The sequence below is a fragment of the Labrus bergylta genome, chromosome 5 (genome assembly GCF_963930695.1).
Source record: "Labrus bergylta chromosome 5, fLabBer1.1, whole genome shotgun sequence".
NCBI lineage: Eukaryota > Metazoa > Chordata > Actinopteri > Labriformes > Labridae > Labrus > Labrus bergylta.
The window spans coordinates 32,321,784-32,337,859 of NC_089199.1; the positions used below are offsets into that span (position 1 = coordinate 32,321,784).

Sequence of the window (16,076 nt, forward strand, 5' to 3'; positions counted from 1 at the left end):
TCTAATTTTAGTACAAAACTAGTAAAACAATTCAGACTCAATTAGAGGATTATCTGCATTATTACAGTAAAGTCTTGAGTGACAAACTGAAACTTGACCTACTCACACACAACACAAACTGAATCTGTTCCTGCAGCTGTTCTGTATTTAAAGTCACAGATGGATGACGTCAGGCCTCGTCCGTTAATATTTGAATGTTCATAAATCTGTCCTTTCTTTCATCTTGTTGGTCTTTAAACCTCCAAACACACAGTGGGAAGAAGCTGCCAGTCATATTCAGGGTCTGATTTGTTCAGATCATCACACTGAGACATGTATGTCTATACATCTTTAAGTGAAACATGTATTTTAATGTGATTTATTGATTTTAGACGGAGGTGAACGCAGATGTTCAGCAGCCTTCAACTTCAACACTGCGTCAAGTTGTGGGGATGATGTGAAGACGACGGCCTCACCAGCTGTCTGCTTCTCTGCAGGATAAACACACTCTGAGCTGACATTTATAAATATCAGAAAACAGCACCCCGCACTGCAGATCACACCCACAGAGACAAACAAATCAACACACACACACACACACACACACACACACACACACACACACACACACACGCTGCCTTCACAGACTCACACAAGACGCTGTCACAAACAGAACAAGCACAAGTTTATGAAAGACGTTTTAAAAAACACCAACATGACGGTTTGAGGAAATCAAATCAGCGTGAAGTCCTGCATGTTCCCCTCCCCCTCTAACATCTCCGGCTAAACAAACATCTCCTGTTGGTGTCGGTTCCCTGAGGTGGGATTTGAAGCTCCAGTGAGCGCCGTCACCTGAGATTACTTTAAGTGTGCCGTGTCACCCAGACTCTCATGCAGGTGTGCAGCATAAGGAAAGGTTCTGCATCAGGGAGGTTAAAGACTTTCTTTTTCCCCAGGAGGATTTTCTCTGTCGTCCATTTCTTTGTTTAACTGATGCTTGAGAATGCGCTGCAGTTTGCCTTTCCTTCAGAATAAAACAGACTTGCTTTGTTTTGTTTCTTCCCATTGATTATAATGAAATGCAGTCGGTTTAAATATGAAAGAAGTGATGTAATGTTCTGTGCACTGAACACTCTTTTTGAATGGATGGGTCAGTCCTGGGTAACATCTCGCTTCTGAAAAACAGTTAATCATAGTTTACTCTTTAAAGACGTCTTTCTCCAAACATTAAAGCAACAACAGGAATTCATTTCAGTCCACTTGGGGGGGACAGCTCTCTTAGAATTTAAACTGCAGTACTTATTTTAAACCCTAGGGGTCAGAGTTACATATTGCTCCTTTAAGGTGCTCAAAAACTGAAGCAACTTCACAAACACATTATAGATTTAAGACTTGACATTAACAGCTTGATGGATATGCACATCATTCTTTTTAGGTCTGATTTTAAAGTAGATTGTTATTTTGAAGCTTAGGGCAACAAACCAATAAGCTGCAGTATTTGATGAGCTGGGAGTGAGCACGTGTTGAACATACATAAAAGAGAGAGTTGGGATTCTGGGCATACTGTAGAGCTATATATATAAATATTAGGATGGAGGGGGGTATCTTTAAACTGATAGAGGACAGAAATGTGAGCGTGGGGAAGAAAGACATTCAAAGAGAGATAAGAGAAGGTTGTATATGCACGGAGGGAATACGGATGCACATTTACGCACAAAAGGAAAAATAACGAGAGAAGTCAGGTGAGGTGAAGGAGGAAGAGGAATGAGAGCTGGGGAGATAAGAGTGCAGGAGGGGAAAATGATGAACGGAGACGATGGAGGAGAGCGAGAAACGAGAGAGGGGAGAGAAGAATGGGAATAAGCAGGAGTGAAAAAAGAATAGAAAGAGTGGATAGAGGGGGGGGAAAACCTGGAGAGAAGAAGAGCGCTGAGTGAGAGGGATGATGGAAATGTGCCAGGACAAAGAGAAAACTGAATGAGGGAGGGGAAAAAGGAGGGGAGGATTAGCTGGAGTGAAAAGTAGAACAGAGGAAAAGAGGAGGAGAAGCGTGACAGAAACAAGTGTAACTAATGTGGGTGAAATCAGCAGGCGGCCGGCAGCGACAGCTCAGCAGGGAGATCGGCTTATCTGGCACACTGCTTTTATTAATTAATCAGTTATGAGATGGAGGGAGAGAGAGAGAGAAAGGGAAGAATACGGGAGAGTAACAAGCTGAGAGTCAAAGAGAGAAGAAGAAGAGATGTGTGTGTGTGTGTGTGTGTGGTACTCCATTATTCCTGACTGCAGGGCTGAGTGACTCAGCTTTCAATTTTAGCGAACAACTCCCCGATGTTCAGAAGTCTGTAAAGAGGAGGGGGGAGAGGATGAACAGTGATTTTTAAGGCGGGGAGGTGAGCTGAGGTCCTGTCTTCAGGTGTTACAGCAGTTCTTAGTTTGGAAACATGAGGAGGGTTAGCACGTAACCCATTACTCACTGCAGAAGAAGAAGTCTTGTAAGGCTAGTTTATTTCTGCAGCTGCTGTGTGGGTGTGTTCCTCTTTTATGTCCGTGTTTGTCTCGGGCTGCAGAGCGGTGCTGTCGCCTCACAGCGTGGAGGTTCCTGGATCGATTCCTCAGCCTTTCTGTGGCGTTGGCATGTTGTCACCGAGCGAGCAGGTGTCATAATGACGAGGTCCTGTTATTACGACATACAGTATGGGATGTACTTGTTATTTTGGTCGATGAATACAATAAGCTTCCAAGCGGTGAGGATTAGTGCTTTCACCAACTTAGAATACGACTCGTAACGTTCAAACCAAGCAGCAACCTCCGACCTTTAAAAATTAAGCCAATGCGGAAGTGCAAAATCCTGCAGTTCATTGAGTGTCCACTAGAGGCTGGCTGCAGGAACACAGGAAGTCACATACACACATGACTGGAAAAAAAGCAGTTTTTACAGCATAAATAAACATGTTTACATCCTGTTACAACAAACAAACAGGTCTGATTAGTTATTGTCATCACTGGCACACACTGTACGGGGGTGATTTATTTAAAAACTCATTTAAAAACCAGAGTTAGGCGTGTAGCTGACCTGATTGACAGGTGGGCGCGGTGTAACGGTTTGTCAGGAGGTTTAAAACCCACCTCAGCTCCAGCTCTCAGCCTGTCGTTAGGTTGACTGAAAGTTAGACTGAGACAGCATTTCCAGCATGGAGACCGCCATCGATGGGACTCCAGCGCCCCCTGCAGGAACAGACAGGGGACGTCACTCAGGCTTCATACATTTATAATATTATTATTATTATTACTGTGGTTCAAACACATTCGACCCCCCCCCCCAACGCACTGACCCAAAACATTACACTTCATTTTACCGTGTAAAAAATGTCTTGTTTTTTGATATTATTCGCCAGAAACACGAGTCTGTAAACTCGATTGGGATCGAGTGCAGCACTCTTTGTGGTCACAATACCTGCCGATGAGAACGACCGTTCAGAGCGCACAGAGCTTCCTGGTAAACACAAATATTAGCGGGTTTGTAGCGACCCTGTTTCTCTCAGCAGTGTGCTGCTGTCTGCAGAGAGACGAGTCTCCCTCATGTGGATCTGAATCTCCTGATTCTCACCCCCGCTGCTTTAGCCTCAACATCACTGTCTTCATTCACTGAGGTCAAGAGTGCATGAGATGGTCGAATTACGCTGAGAGCGCCCTCTGCTGGATCACATTGCACTGATGGACTTTATATTTTGAATTTGAACGGCTCATTACATTTCAAATGAGAACTTTCTTCCCCAGGTTTGCCTGAATGTTCGACTTTAGAATAAAATATAAAAGCCGTAGTGAGGATGTAATTATTCACCATTTTTTGCTCCGTTCATGAGTGTCTTTTTCTGTGAGAGTGAACATTTGTTGAGATGAACTACACATCAAAGGTCCTGACATTTATAAAGCAGACATTCAACCGGTCTGAGTCTGAGGCTTCTTCACTTGTTTGTTTAACTAGAGCATTGTGGGTCGTTGTGGACGGGCCGTTCTTCTTCTGTGGTGCAGTGGACTGTCACTCTGACACGCCTGAACTCAATCCACTGTAACTCACTATTGTTGAAGCCTAACTGAATGTAAAGCAACACAATGGAGCGAGGGTCAGCGCTTTAATGAGTCTCTCTGTGTGTGCGTGTGTTTACTTCTGGTCTCGTGTGTTTGTGTGCTCGACACGCTGCTCGTTGTGTCTTCAAGTGGAACTTCACTTGTTACCAGCGGTTAAAGTCAGTGTCTGTGTGCGTTCCCCTCACAGGCCTCATGAGACCGTGGCGCCCCTCGAAGACCCCATCGTTACCGAGGTGACGTCAACGCTGCAGGAGTGGGCCTTACTGTGGAAGCAGCTCTATGTGGTGAGTGTTTTCTTACATCACGATCCTCATGCAAACAAGCCGAGCCCAACAGGACCCGAGTCCCGTCACAACGAGTCATGTTGAGGTCATTAACCCCGACAGACCTTTGTTTGCATAATCCTGATTAAACTAAAAACTAACTCCTCTCTTTCTCATCATCTTGTTTTATTCGGTCATTAATGACGTCATTCAGCTCCGTTACATTCAGTGTTAAAGGAGGTGACCCCCCCCCCCCCCCCCCCAGCAGCTGCTGACTCCATCTTTGTTTACATAATCCAGTTAAAAACAGTCGAAAACTAAAACAGCCAGAGCAGAACTAACGCAGCTTACATAACCTTTGAGCTGGTTGAGTTTTATGGATATGATGAAGCATCTGAGGATACTTCAAAATAGAAGAAAAAACAAAGTTAACATCATTTATTTGATTAAAAGAAGACATAAATAAATCATAAAGTCTGTCCTGTGTAAATGTGTCTCTGAGTCCTGACTGTCTACAATGAGGGAGAAGCTCGAGTCCCGCTGGCTGTGTTGTTGTCAGAGCCGTGTTTACATGGACGGGACGGCCGGCTCCTCCCCTTGTGTATAAAAGCTGTTTTAGTCAAGAACTAGAGAGAAGAAGAAGAACATACTCACTGATTATTTGGATGTTAGTAAGAGTTTTTAGATCACGCTCATTCTGTGTCAGGTTACATGAAATGTGAAGCTACGAGCTAACTAAAGAGCGCTAACATTAGCATGCTAACACAACAATGCAGGACACAGCGGATCGCAGCTTTTGTCCACCTCTTGCACTAAACCCCGCCTCCCCTCCCGCTCATTAGCGCTCGCTGTGACACTGATAAGAATAAATACTCGTCATGTTCTTTGAGTTCAGGCTGACAGGAGACATTCAGATGTAAAGATGTGATAGAAATGTCTCTGGATGTAAAGTACAGATCATTACAGAGGAGGCTGACAGTTCCATCTCTGTGCTGACACTGTAAGTTTCTCTCTTACAGATGTGTTTATTCTCTCTGTCCAGGTATCATTATCTCACTCTCTCTTCTTCTTCTTTCTCTGTTGCACTCTGTGACGTTTGTCTTTAAAGCTCTGGATGTCCTTCTTCTCTGAAATGTAAAGAGACAGAAATCTGACGTGGCTTGAATCTTCTTTCAATCAGTCACTGTCCTCTTTAGCGTTTCTTCTTTGCCTCTCCTTCTTGTCCTGCTTTGTTTCCTCAGACTTCTGTCTTTGCTCTGCAGCGAGACAGAAATCTGACGTGGCTTGAATCTTCTTTCAATCAGTCACTGTCCTCTTTAGCGTTTCTTCTTTGCCTCTCCTTCTTGTCCTGCTTTGTTTCCTCAGACTTCTGTCTTTGCTCTGCAGCGAGGTAAAGACACAAAGACTTGTGAGGTTCTGCATGGCAGGTTTTCTGTGTCTGTGCCGACAGACGTCACATTATGTCTCAGAAAAAGCATGGATACTCTAATGTACAAATCCTGCAGACAGACGTGCTCCTGTTTGAGTAGCTGGATGAATAGACTGAGAGGTCGAGGGAGAGATGTACTTTAAGATATTTATATATATATGACGACGACTGCCTTTCATGTTTGAAACACGTTGTTCTTATGGAACAGTACATGTTCACATTCATAAGATAACTTTAAAGGAGCAATATGTGGGCTCAGATGTCCTGGAGGTTAGGTCTCGCCTCACGTAAGGACGCTGGTGTCCTCTAAGCGGGCGGCCAGGTTCGAGTCCGACCTGTGGCTCATTTCCTGCATGTCATTCCCCTCTCTCTCCTAATCTATCCACTGTCCCATCGAATAAAGGAAAAAGCCCCATAATATAAGTCTTAAAAAAAAGGAGCAATATGTAACTCTGACCCCTAGTGTTTAAAATGTGTACTGCAGTCTAAATCATAAACATCATAGAGAGCTGTCTCCCCCCCCCTCCTCTCTAGAGTGGATGCTCACTCAGGTCACCATGTGGTGGACTCTGAAGCTTCAGTGTTTATCCAGCTCTGCATGGGTCTGTAAACCTTTCTGTGTTCTAACCTCTCTCCATTTTTCAAAAGCATCTCCAATATTGATCCTAGTTTGAGCACGTTTCTGCTCGTGGAGCTTATTAGAAACATGCAGAGGCTTTTTAGGTCGGGTACAATCACTTCTATCTGAACCACTTCTCTTGACCGCTTCCATCACTGCAACACCTGTTGACCTGATAACTGCTCTCATATCTGACAAACCGAGGGGCGTCCAAAACGGCCATGTGGGGGGGCTTTAAAAACGTCTACCTTCTGTGGTCCAAACAAATCCAGAGCATTCAGGAGCAGAATCTAAAGTTAGAAGGAGGACATACTGGCTGCTGCATTGTTGTCAGAGAAGCCAGCACTTCAACATAGCATGTTTCCTTAATGATCAGAGAGTAAGATACCTTTATCATCTCACTCTCTACACAGCTCACTGATTGGACCTTTAAATAACGGTGAAGACAAAGAGATAAAGGGATGAAGAAAGAGAGATGATGATGTAACAGTTTCATACTGTGGAGCTCGATAAGAAACAAGGAGACGATATTATTCAAAAGGTTGTTGCTAATAGAGGAGGATGTTCTCATGCGATAACAAGCAATTAACCATGCTTAAAAAGCTTGTCATAATCATTTGTATTAAAGATATTATTCATTAGTTTTAGCTGATGTAAAAACCCAGGGACTCTGACTAACAGGAAACAGAGCAGTCCATCATCTGTGGAGTCTAAATAAAGATGCTGGAATTAGAAATGAATCTTTTACGTAGGCTACAGTCAGAGAGACAGGAACACAGGAGAGATGATGCAAGAGAAAGATGCTACAGCTCGAGTCACTTTATTACTCAGAAAGTAATAAGACAAGCACACAGAGTCATGTCGTGCAGGAGAGGGGGGGAAACCAGGGGAGGCAGTCCAGTGCAGGCAAACAAATGAAAATGTCAATGCCAAGAAACACTGAGAAAGGAGGAATAACTGAGGCAGGAAGAGGAACAGCAGAAGTGAAACGCTTCAGAGGTGAAGCTAATCAGGCAGAGGTGAGACTAATGGCACGGAGGCGGGACTAAAGAGGGCGAAGAACAAACAAGGGCAGGAAGTGAAGTGTTGCAAATGATCCCAGTGAAGATTTATAGAAGAGGAAGAAGAGTTGAAAATAGAATAAATACAGAATCAAAGGTGGCTGATTCTCACACAGTTTGTCTTATAATTGTAAATTTGTCCACCAAACATTTTTTTCTCTGTAAGTTGCAGAAAAAGTTTCATGCTAAAGCTCGTGACACTCTGCTCCAGGAGCACCTTTATCGTGTTTTCATTTGAATTCATTTCTGTAGGGTTCCAAATCGGTCTTGGTGGGGCGCTGGTGGTGCAGTGGTTAGTGCGCGCTCCCCATGTATGGAGGCTTTGCTTCTCCAAGCGGGTGGCCCGGGTTAGAATCCAGCCTGTGGCTCCTTTCCTGCATGTCAATCCCACTCTGTCTCTCTCTCTCTGATTTACGACTCTACTGTCCTATATCTACATTAAAGGCACAAAAAGCACAAAAATAAATCTTTTTTTTTTTTAAATAAAATCGGTCTTGGTCTCGAGCCCGTTATTTGAAGGTCTCAGTTTCGTCTGTGAATTGAAAGCATCTTTACTCGGTCTCGTCTCAGACTGGGCAGACTCATGATTTTAATTGAAGACCACCACGGACAGACTGCTTTTACACGTCATCACGTCTTGGTCTCGATCCCTGAATGTCTTGGTCTTGTCTCAGTCTCGGAGCTCTCTGGTCTCGGGTATGTCTTGGTCTCGGTTAGTGTGCTCTTGACTACAACGCTACACTTTCAAACAGCCTGTATGAAAAGAAATGATAAACACTGACATTAAATGCATGTACTGTATGGATGCACATTAGATATTGTCACACAGCCTCTGCAGCTCACTCTCTCACATCCACACAGATGTGTGTGATATACTTCATATATATATATGTGTGTGATATACTTCACACATGGTGATCTACAACACATTCACACATGGATGAACCCAACGAGTGCAGACACACTTCAATGTGCTGAAGTCTCTGAAAATGGATGTTCGGTGGCATCAAAGCCTCCAGAGGTGACGAATGCATCAGAGCAGAAAGCCAGAGACACACACACACACACACACACACACACACACACACACACACACACACACATTAATGCACATAGGAATACACACATGTTCATTTTGTGTGTGTGTGTGTGTGTGTGTGTGTGTGTGTGTGTGTGTGTGTGTGTGTGTGTGTGTGTGTGTGTGTGTGTGTGTGTACTTTGCTGTTCCTCTTTGTGATCACACTCATCCTGTCGCTCTCTCTCCAGAGTATTGTGTGCGAGTTGTTTTGTGCAGAGCCACGGGACATACAGACATTACTGGATGTGTGTGTGTGTGTGTGTCTATATATACATGAGATACTTGTGATAATCACTAAATTGTAATAGTTAATCAGGATTCATCACATTTTTAATTGTATTTTTGAAATTACATATTTTTGCGTTTTAAAATAAAAGTTGTTGGGCTTTTATTTTGAAGGTTTGTCCTGCCTTAAAATGATAACAGAACAATTAGTGGGACTCTGTTCTCTCTTCTTCTTCTTCCATCTGTTTTCCGTTACTCTTTCACTCTTCCTTCCTTTCTCCTACATTTTTTTTTTCAAAATTTGCCAATTTTCTCCGTCTCTGTTGTCTCTCCCAAGCTGATGTTGAAGGAGATAAGATAGAAAGTGTGTGTGTGTGTGTGTGTGTGTGTGTGTGTGTGTGTGTGTGTGTGTGTGTGTGTGTGTGTGTGTGTGTGTGTGTGTGTGTGTGTGTGTGTGTGTGTGTGTGTGTGTGTGTGTGTGTGTGTGTGTGTGTGGGTGGGATGGATGTGTGAACAGGAAGGAGGAGACGGAGTGGTGACAGGGGAACAATGATTGAAGGATGTGAAGACGGGGATGAACGCAGAGGGAGATGTTTCTCTGCAGTGAAATGTGCAAACAAGTTTGTGTGGATGTACAGTACATGTGTGTGTGTGTGTGTGTGTGTGTGTGTGTGTGTGTATGAAGCCAGGATGAGAGACAGAAATGATGGAGGGGGGCTGACAGTCAGTGGGAGGAGGCCGTCTTCGTCCGTCTCTTTTCCGTCTCGTATTCATATTTTCACAGCTTGACTCTTTGTGATGCACGAGGCAAATGTTCGATGAAGAGGACTCTGATTGATTAGTGATTAGACTTCACTTCATCATTTCTTTAGCTCAGATTCTGTCAGTGTTACTGTATGTTTACGACAGTGGGCGATCTGATCCTCGTCTCCCCTGCAGACCTTTGCAGTCATTTTCTGTGTCGGTTGATTGACGGCTTTTTGCGCTGATGCTAACAGCTAACAGTGTTGAAACACCACCCCTGGTTGTGGCCTTTGACACACATTTCTCTGTGTTACTGTGTCTCTGTGTCGTCGGTTCTTAAGGATTAAGTATGAGGGGCGGTGTGTGTTGTAGAGTCAGTACTGAAGATCAACGTCTGGGTTTACACAGTATACAAGTCAACTTACCACAACCTTCAAACATCATCTTGAATTTAGAGCTGATATCCAACACTAAGAAGAGTTGCTGGTTGAAATGGAAAATAAAAACATCCTCTGGTGTTGAAAAATTAAGCTGAAGTGTAAAATCCTGCAGTTCCTGGAGTGTCCACTAGAGGCTGGCTGCAGAAGCACAGGAAGTCACATACACACCCATTGTAAAAAGCCTGTTTTTACAGCAGAGATGAACATGTTTACAGCCTGGTTCAAAAAACCAAATAGGTGTGATTAGCTCATGTCTGGATGGACACACACTGTACGGGGGGGTGAATGTTTTGATGACTCATCAGTTTTGATTTGATGAAGGATAAGAGTTATTCACAATAAGGCGTGTAGCTGACCTGATTGACAGGTGGGCGCGGTGTAACGGTTTGTCAGGAGGTTTAAAACCCGCCTCAGCTCCAGCTCTCAGCCTGTCGTTAGGTTGACTCAAAGTTAGACTGAGACAGCATTTCCAGCATGGAGACCGCCATCGATGGGACTCCAGCGCCCCCTGCAGGAACAGACAGGTTAATGTTGATTTCACTCCCAAACTTTAATCAGAATTTACACACAGCCGGTGCAGCAGGTCACATGTCTCTACGACTGCAGAAAATCCTAAAATGACTTTTTTTTAATGATAACAATGCTGCTCTAAGAACATGAACCTGCTGGTGTTTGTTCAGGTTTCTTGGTGGTTTTGGTGCAAACAGTCCGACCAGGTTAAAGGAGTTAAACGCATAACGCCATCCTGTTCTGACATGGTCACACTTTGACTCGTCGGCCCGAGCAGGCTGAACCGAGGTGTTGTTTCTAAGCCCAGAGAGAATACAGGAGTTTGTTTTCTCCCTCTCTCGTCTGTGTCTCCTGGGTCTGCTCTCCCTCTTTCTATCTTTATGTTCACTCAAACATCACACGCTGGATTTCAAGGCTCTCTGTGGGCAGCAGCCTGAGGATATATGAGCCCTGCTGTCAGACATCTTTATCATCAAGCTCACTGTATATCTTCAGTCTACACACCTCAGCTCCCTGCACACTCTCTCTAACATCACCAAAGTGGAGTGGAGCTCGCTCGCTCGCTGCTGCAGACTGGCCCGTGGGTGGGTGGGCGACTGAAAGAGAGAGAGAGAGAGAGGGAGGGGGTGGAGGGGGGTGTGAGAGGAGAGATGAAGAAAGATGAGAAAGATGGAGACTGAGGGAGCAGGTCAGAGGAAGGAGGGAGACCGCAGAAGGTTTAGGTAAAGCAGTGAGAGAGAGAGGCAGTGTTTCTACGGCACGTTGTGACTGGATCTCAAGTCGTCTGAAGGCTGTGATTTTCTTATTGTCTGCCGCTTCGGAGTGCTTTGTAGCGGCTTGGCAGAGCTAGATTCAAAGAAAAGAAAACAGGAGGAAGGCGAGGAGATAAACGAAGTGGATTTATCGTCCTGTAACACCTGTAAGTATCTGAAAACATCTCAGCAGTGTGTGTCATTTTCAAATCAAATCTTCTGTCATTCTCTGTGTGTGTGTGTGTGTGTGTGTGTGTGTGTGTGTGTGTGTGTGTGTGTGTGTGTGTGTGTGTGTGTGTGTGTGTGTGCGTGTGCGTGCGTCTGTGTGTGTGTGTGTGTCTGTGTGTGTGTGTGTGTGTGCGTGCGTGTGTGTGCGTGTGTGTGCGTGTGTGTGCGTGTGTGTGCGTCTGTGTGTGTGTGTGTGTGTGTGTGTGTGTGTGTGTGTGTGTGTGTGTGTGTGTGTGTGTGTGATTGAGTTTAAAACAGAGTCAAAGTGTGTTTTTGTGCACACTTGTGGATTTTCAGCTTTGCTCCATGATGTAAGAAAACAAAGCTGTGTGTTTCTGTCTGTTCAGGATCTATAGACTCCAGTAAGTGCACTGTCATATATTCACCACGGTGACTCACCCATCGTTGCCAAGGAGACGAGGCCATTGTTGGCGTACAGTAGCTGTTGTTGCTTCAGTGGAAAGTGTCTCAGCTCTTTAGTTTGAGACACCAGTGTGTTAAGTTCTTCTTTTCATCATTTACAAAACAATCAAATCTTTCTCAACAGTAATGAAGACTCTGTCTCTGAGGAGTGTCTTTGTCATTATTAATGAGTAACTGATGTGCATTTGTGTTAATAAACAGTCTGCTCAGTTCACACACTTTCCCTCACTGAGGATATGTAGTTTTATTCATCAGTTTGTCTCTGAGTTTGAATATAAAAAGGCATTTAACTGTAAGATTTCTGTACACTGTGGCCTGTCCAAATATCCACACTTCGACCCTTGTGCCCTTCATTGCGTGTTCTCACTTAGGGTGCGAGACAGCAGGGTGTCATAATGTTTCCCAAGTTCTCTTGGCTTCTCATGAAGATGCAAAAATATCTTTCTGTCTCTTACAAACAGAGAGCAGAAGAGATGAAACCGTCGACACTGACATCTCTTCAGTGTGCCTTCATTATTGGCTTTTTGTGACTTTAATGGAGAGATAGGACAGTGGATAGAGTCAGAAATCAGGGAGAGAGAGAGAGAGAGAGGGGAATGATGTGGGAAAGGAACCACAGGCAGGATTCGAACCTGGCCCGCCCGCTTAGAGGACTAAGGCCACGTGCACTAACCGCTGCTCCACCAGCGCCTTCATTTTTTGTGATTAAAAACAAGAAAGTATCCAGTATGTGCCTCAGACTTCAATTTATGTTGTCGTCAATATTGTTTGATTTTTACTAGCAACTTATTGAAGTTTAAAATTCTGTTACCATGACAACCCTCCAAACGTCTTTAAAGCTGGTGTTGACTTGACAGATCTGCCGTCAGTGTAACCTGCGTTCTTCGTTACTTGTAGGATCTGGGCTGCTCTGTCCGTCTGTCTTCATGTCGACGGGCAGAGATTAATCCACAGATATAACTTTGTACAGAAGACGTTCAACTTGATGAAGCTGATTAAATGTCTCTTTCAGTCAGAGAGCAAACTGTCCTTCTTCTGTTCACCTCTTGAACGCCACACAGCACGCCGCCCCGACCGGCTGGCACCCCCGACATCACATCCTGTTTCTGGCTTTGCAGTGTGTTAGAGAGCGTGTGTATCTGTGTGTTTGTGGTTCACACTAGGTCACGGCCGGGTTTTAGAGTTTGCACCAAGCACAGGACTCACATATTGCTCTCTGTGTGACGCTTCCTTCACTAAACTCTGCGACAGCTTGGAGGAAGTGGTGTCCAAGACCAAGAATCTTAATGAAGGGCAAAGTTTACCTCCCTGCACTTTACTCAATATTTATTCACACCTTAAGTTCAGTGTCTGGACTTATCAAAGTCTCAGGAAAAAAGACAATAAGACCTGAACAATTTGAAAAACCAAAACAACAGAAAACAGGAACATGGCAACTACAAGGGAAAAATACAGTTTGTCCGAATGAAGTCTGGTTTATTTAAATGAAGAATGTGCGACATGTTCCACATAAATAAATCATAAAGTGTGTCCTGTGTAAATGTGTCTCTGAGTCCTGACTGTCTACAATGAGGGAGAAGCTCGAGTCCCGCTGGCTGTGTTGTTGTCAGAGCCGTGTTTACATGGACGGGACGGCCGGCTCCTCCCCTTGTGTATAAAAGCTGTTTTAGTCAAGAACTAGAGAGAAGAAGAAGAAGAACATACTCACTGATTATTTGGATGTTAGTAAGAGTTTTTAGATCACGCTCATTCTGTGTCAGTTTACATGAAATGTGAAGCTACAAGCTAACTAAAGAGCGCTAACATTAGCATGCTAACACAACAATGTGAAGCTACGAGCTGACTAAAGAGCGCTAACATTAGCATGCTAACAGAACAATGTGAAGCTACGAGCTAACTAAAGAGCGCTAACATTAGCATGCTAACACAACAATGTGAAGCGACGAGCTAACTAAAGAGCGCTAACATTAGCATGCTAACAACAATGTGAAGCGACGAGCTAACTAAAGAGCGCTAACATTAGCATGCTAACACAACAATGTGAAGCGACGAGCTAACTAAAGAGCGCTAACATTAGCATGCTAACACAACAATGTGAAGCTACGAGCTGACTAAAGAGTGCTAACATTAGCATGCTAACACAACAACGCAGCCGCTTGCACTTAGCACTCAGTGCTTAATTATGGTGCATTTTAATTTGATAACTCCTTTGTGAAAACCCAAAGTGTAGAGGGGTTGGAGGTGTGTCTTTGTAGGAGAGCGGAGGCTTCAGGATGGAGGAGGCGTGGCCTAACAGCAGTTTGTTTTGGTTTCATGCTGGAGCTCAAGGGCGACACCTACTGGATCAAAAAGTGTGCTCTTTATCTTGAACTAAAAGGTGTCTCTCTGTTGGGATCCTTCCTGTGAGTTTGTCAAACAATGAAAAATAACCGAGTGATGCATAGAGCTCACATGTTACTGCTACATGAATTAGGTTAAAAGATACATTTATCATAAATCTCATCTGGTTCAGATATGTTCCAGGAAATCAGCTGGCATGGCGTGTTACATTAACAGTAGAAAATAACTGAAATTCAGACTCTCTCTGTTCGTGCTCCCTTCTGATTTGCCTGAGCGCTCTTGGTTTCAGCGTGGCAGCAGCCGGTTTGACAGGTGTGAGAATGAAGCGGGACGTTTGCTAATGGATCAGAGGTGTAGTGGAGGTCCCCTCTGATTTAAGAGTTGCCAGGTGGACTCCCATACTATGAAAGCGAGGCCTCAAACATGCAAACTTTCTGAGGATAATCAGTTACACCCACCAGATAACCTGATTAAATTAACAGTCCAACTTGTCAGAATGAGTAAGTGCAGCTTTCAGAGGCAGCCAGCCGAGAGCAGAGCTGCAGCATGGAGTTAACATCCACTTCAGCAACTAGTTTGAGTCACGACAGCGAGCGTCTGTCCTTGAGAAAAAAAAAATGCAGCTGTTTCTAAAATGACAAACGCACTCACAGCGTGGAGACTGTATATCTGAAGCGGAGTGCTTGATACTAATGTGTGCCGTTTAGTTACGATTTCATTATTATCTTAAATTATGGGATAATTTCAGAGCCGCACTTCAAGTCAGCGTTGAGCCTCCCACAGGCCGTTCAGAAACTACTTCAGCATAAAGCTTTTTATTTAATGATGGTGCTTTTGTCTTTGTGTGATAATGTATTCTTTTATTCTTTTTATGATTTAAGATCATTAACAGTACTGGCCCCATAGAAATGAGCACCATGTTTCATTAATATCAGCCCAATCCCACTCCCAACTCCTCAAATACAGAAACTCTCTCTTTTTTAAACACTTCTTAACTTGGTGCTGTATGTACCTCTTTATTTTATTTTTCTTTGTTTGTAAGGATTTTCCCATAAAGCAAATTGAACGTACGACAAATTGAAAGTTGGGATCGATCTACAATATTTAAAGTTGAAAATGTACTTTAAAGGAGCAGTATGTAACTCTGACACCTAGTGTTTAAAATGGGTACTGCAGTCCAAATCTAAACATTGTAGAGAGCTGTCTCCCCACCCTCCTCTCTAGAGTGGATGCTCACTCAGGTCACCATGTGGTGGACTCTGAAGCTTCAGTGTTTATCCAGCTCTGCATGGGTCTGTAAACCTTTCTGTGTTCTAACCTCTCTCCATTTTTCAAAAGCATCTCCAATATTGATCCTAGTTTGAGCACGTTTTTGCTCGTGGAGCTTATTAGAGACATGCAGAGGCTTTTTAGGTCGGGTTGAACAAAATCAAAAAACCAGGGAAAACACATCACAGAAGTCTGAATTTATCGCGATACATTATTTTATGAAAACAAGCAGTGCTTCTCTCTCAGCATGCACACATCTTACCGACTGGATGGAAACCTCCAGGCGTTCACAACATGTCGATGCAGTCAGATGAAACTTCAGCGAGCTCACAGCTGCTCTCAGAATAGTTGGATTCAGGAGAAACATGCTGCAGAAAGTTACTATGAAAACATAAAAAACAGGGGCTGTGAGTTACAGCTAACATGCACTCATTAGTATTTATTTATCGCACTTTATATCGTTATAACATCGCACATTTTTCTGATATATCATGTCACCAGTCACTCATTATGTGAGTATTAGAGTTATTAGTAATCACAGCGACTGCGGGACAGCAGGCTGCAGAATCTTTTCTCTATATGTTTCAGATTCTGTTTTTGATTAATCTTTGTATGAATCTCTAA

The 16,076-nt window shown here is 43.7% G+C and overlaps 1 protein-coding gene across 1 annotated transcript in view; it reads left to right on the forward strand.

Moving 5' to 3' along the window:
- Positions 1-16,076, forward strand: part of LOC109977864 (dedicator of cytokinesis protein 3) — a 165,987-nt gene that overhangs the window by 95,886 nt on the left and 54,025 nt on the right. The window contains exon 5 of the mRNA XM_065955375.1: positions 4,259-4,385. Within this exon, the coding sequence (XP_065811447.1) occupies positions 4,259-4,385 (127 nt within the window). The remainder of the gene's footprint in view (positions 1-4,258; positions 4,386-16,076) is intronic.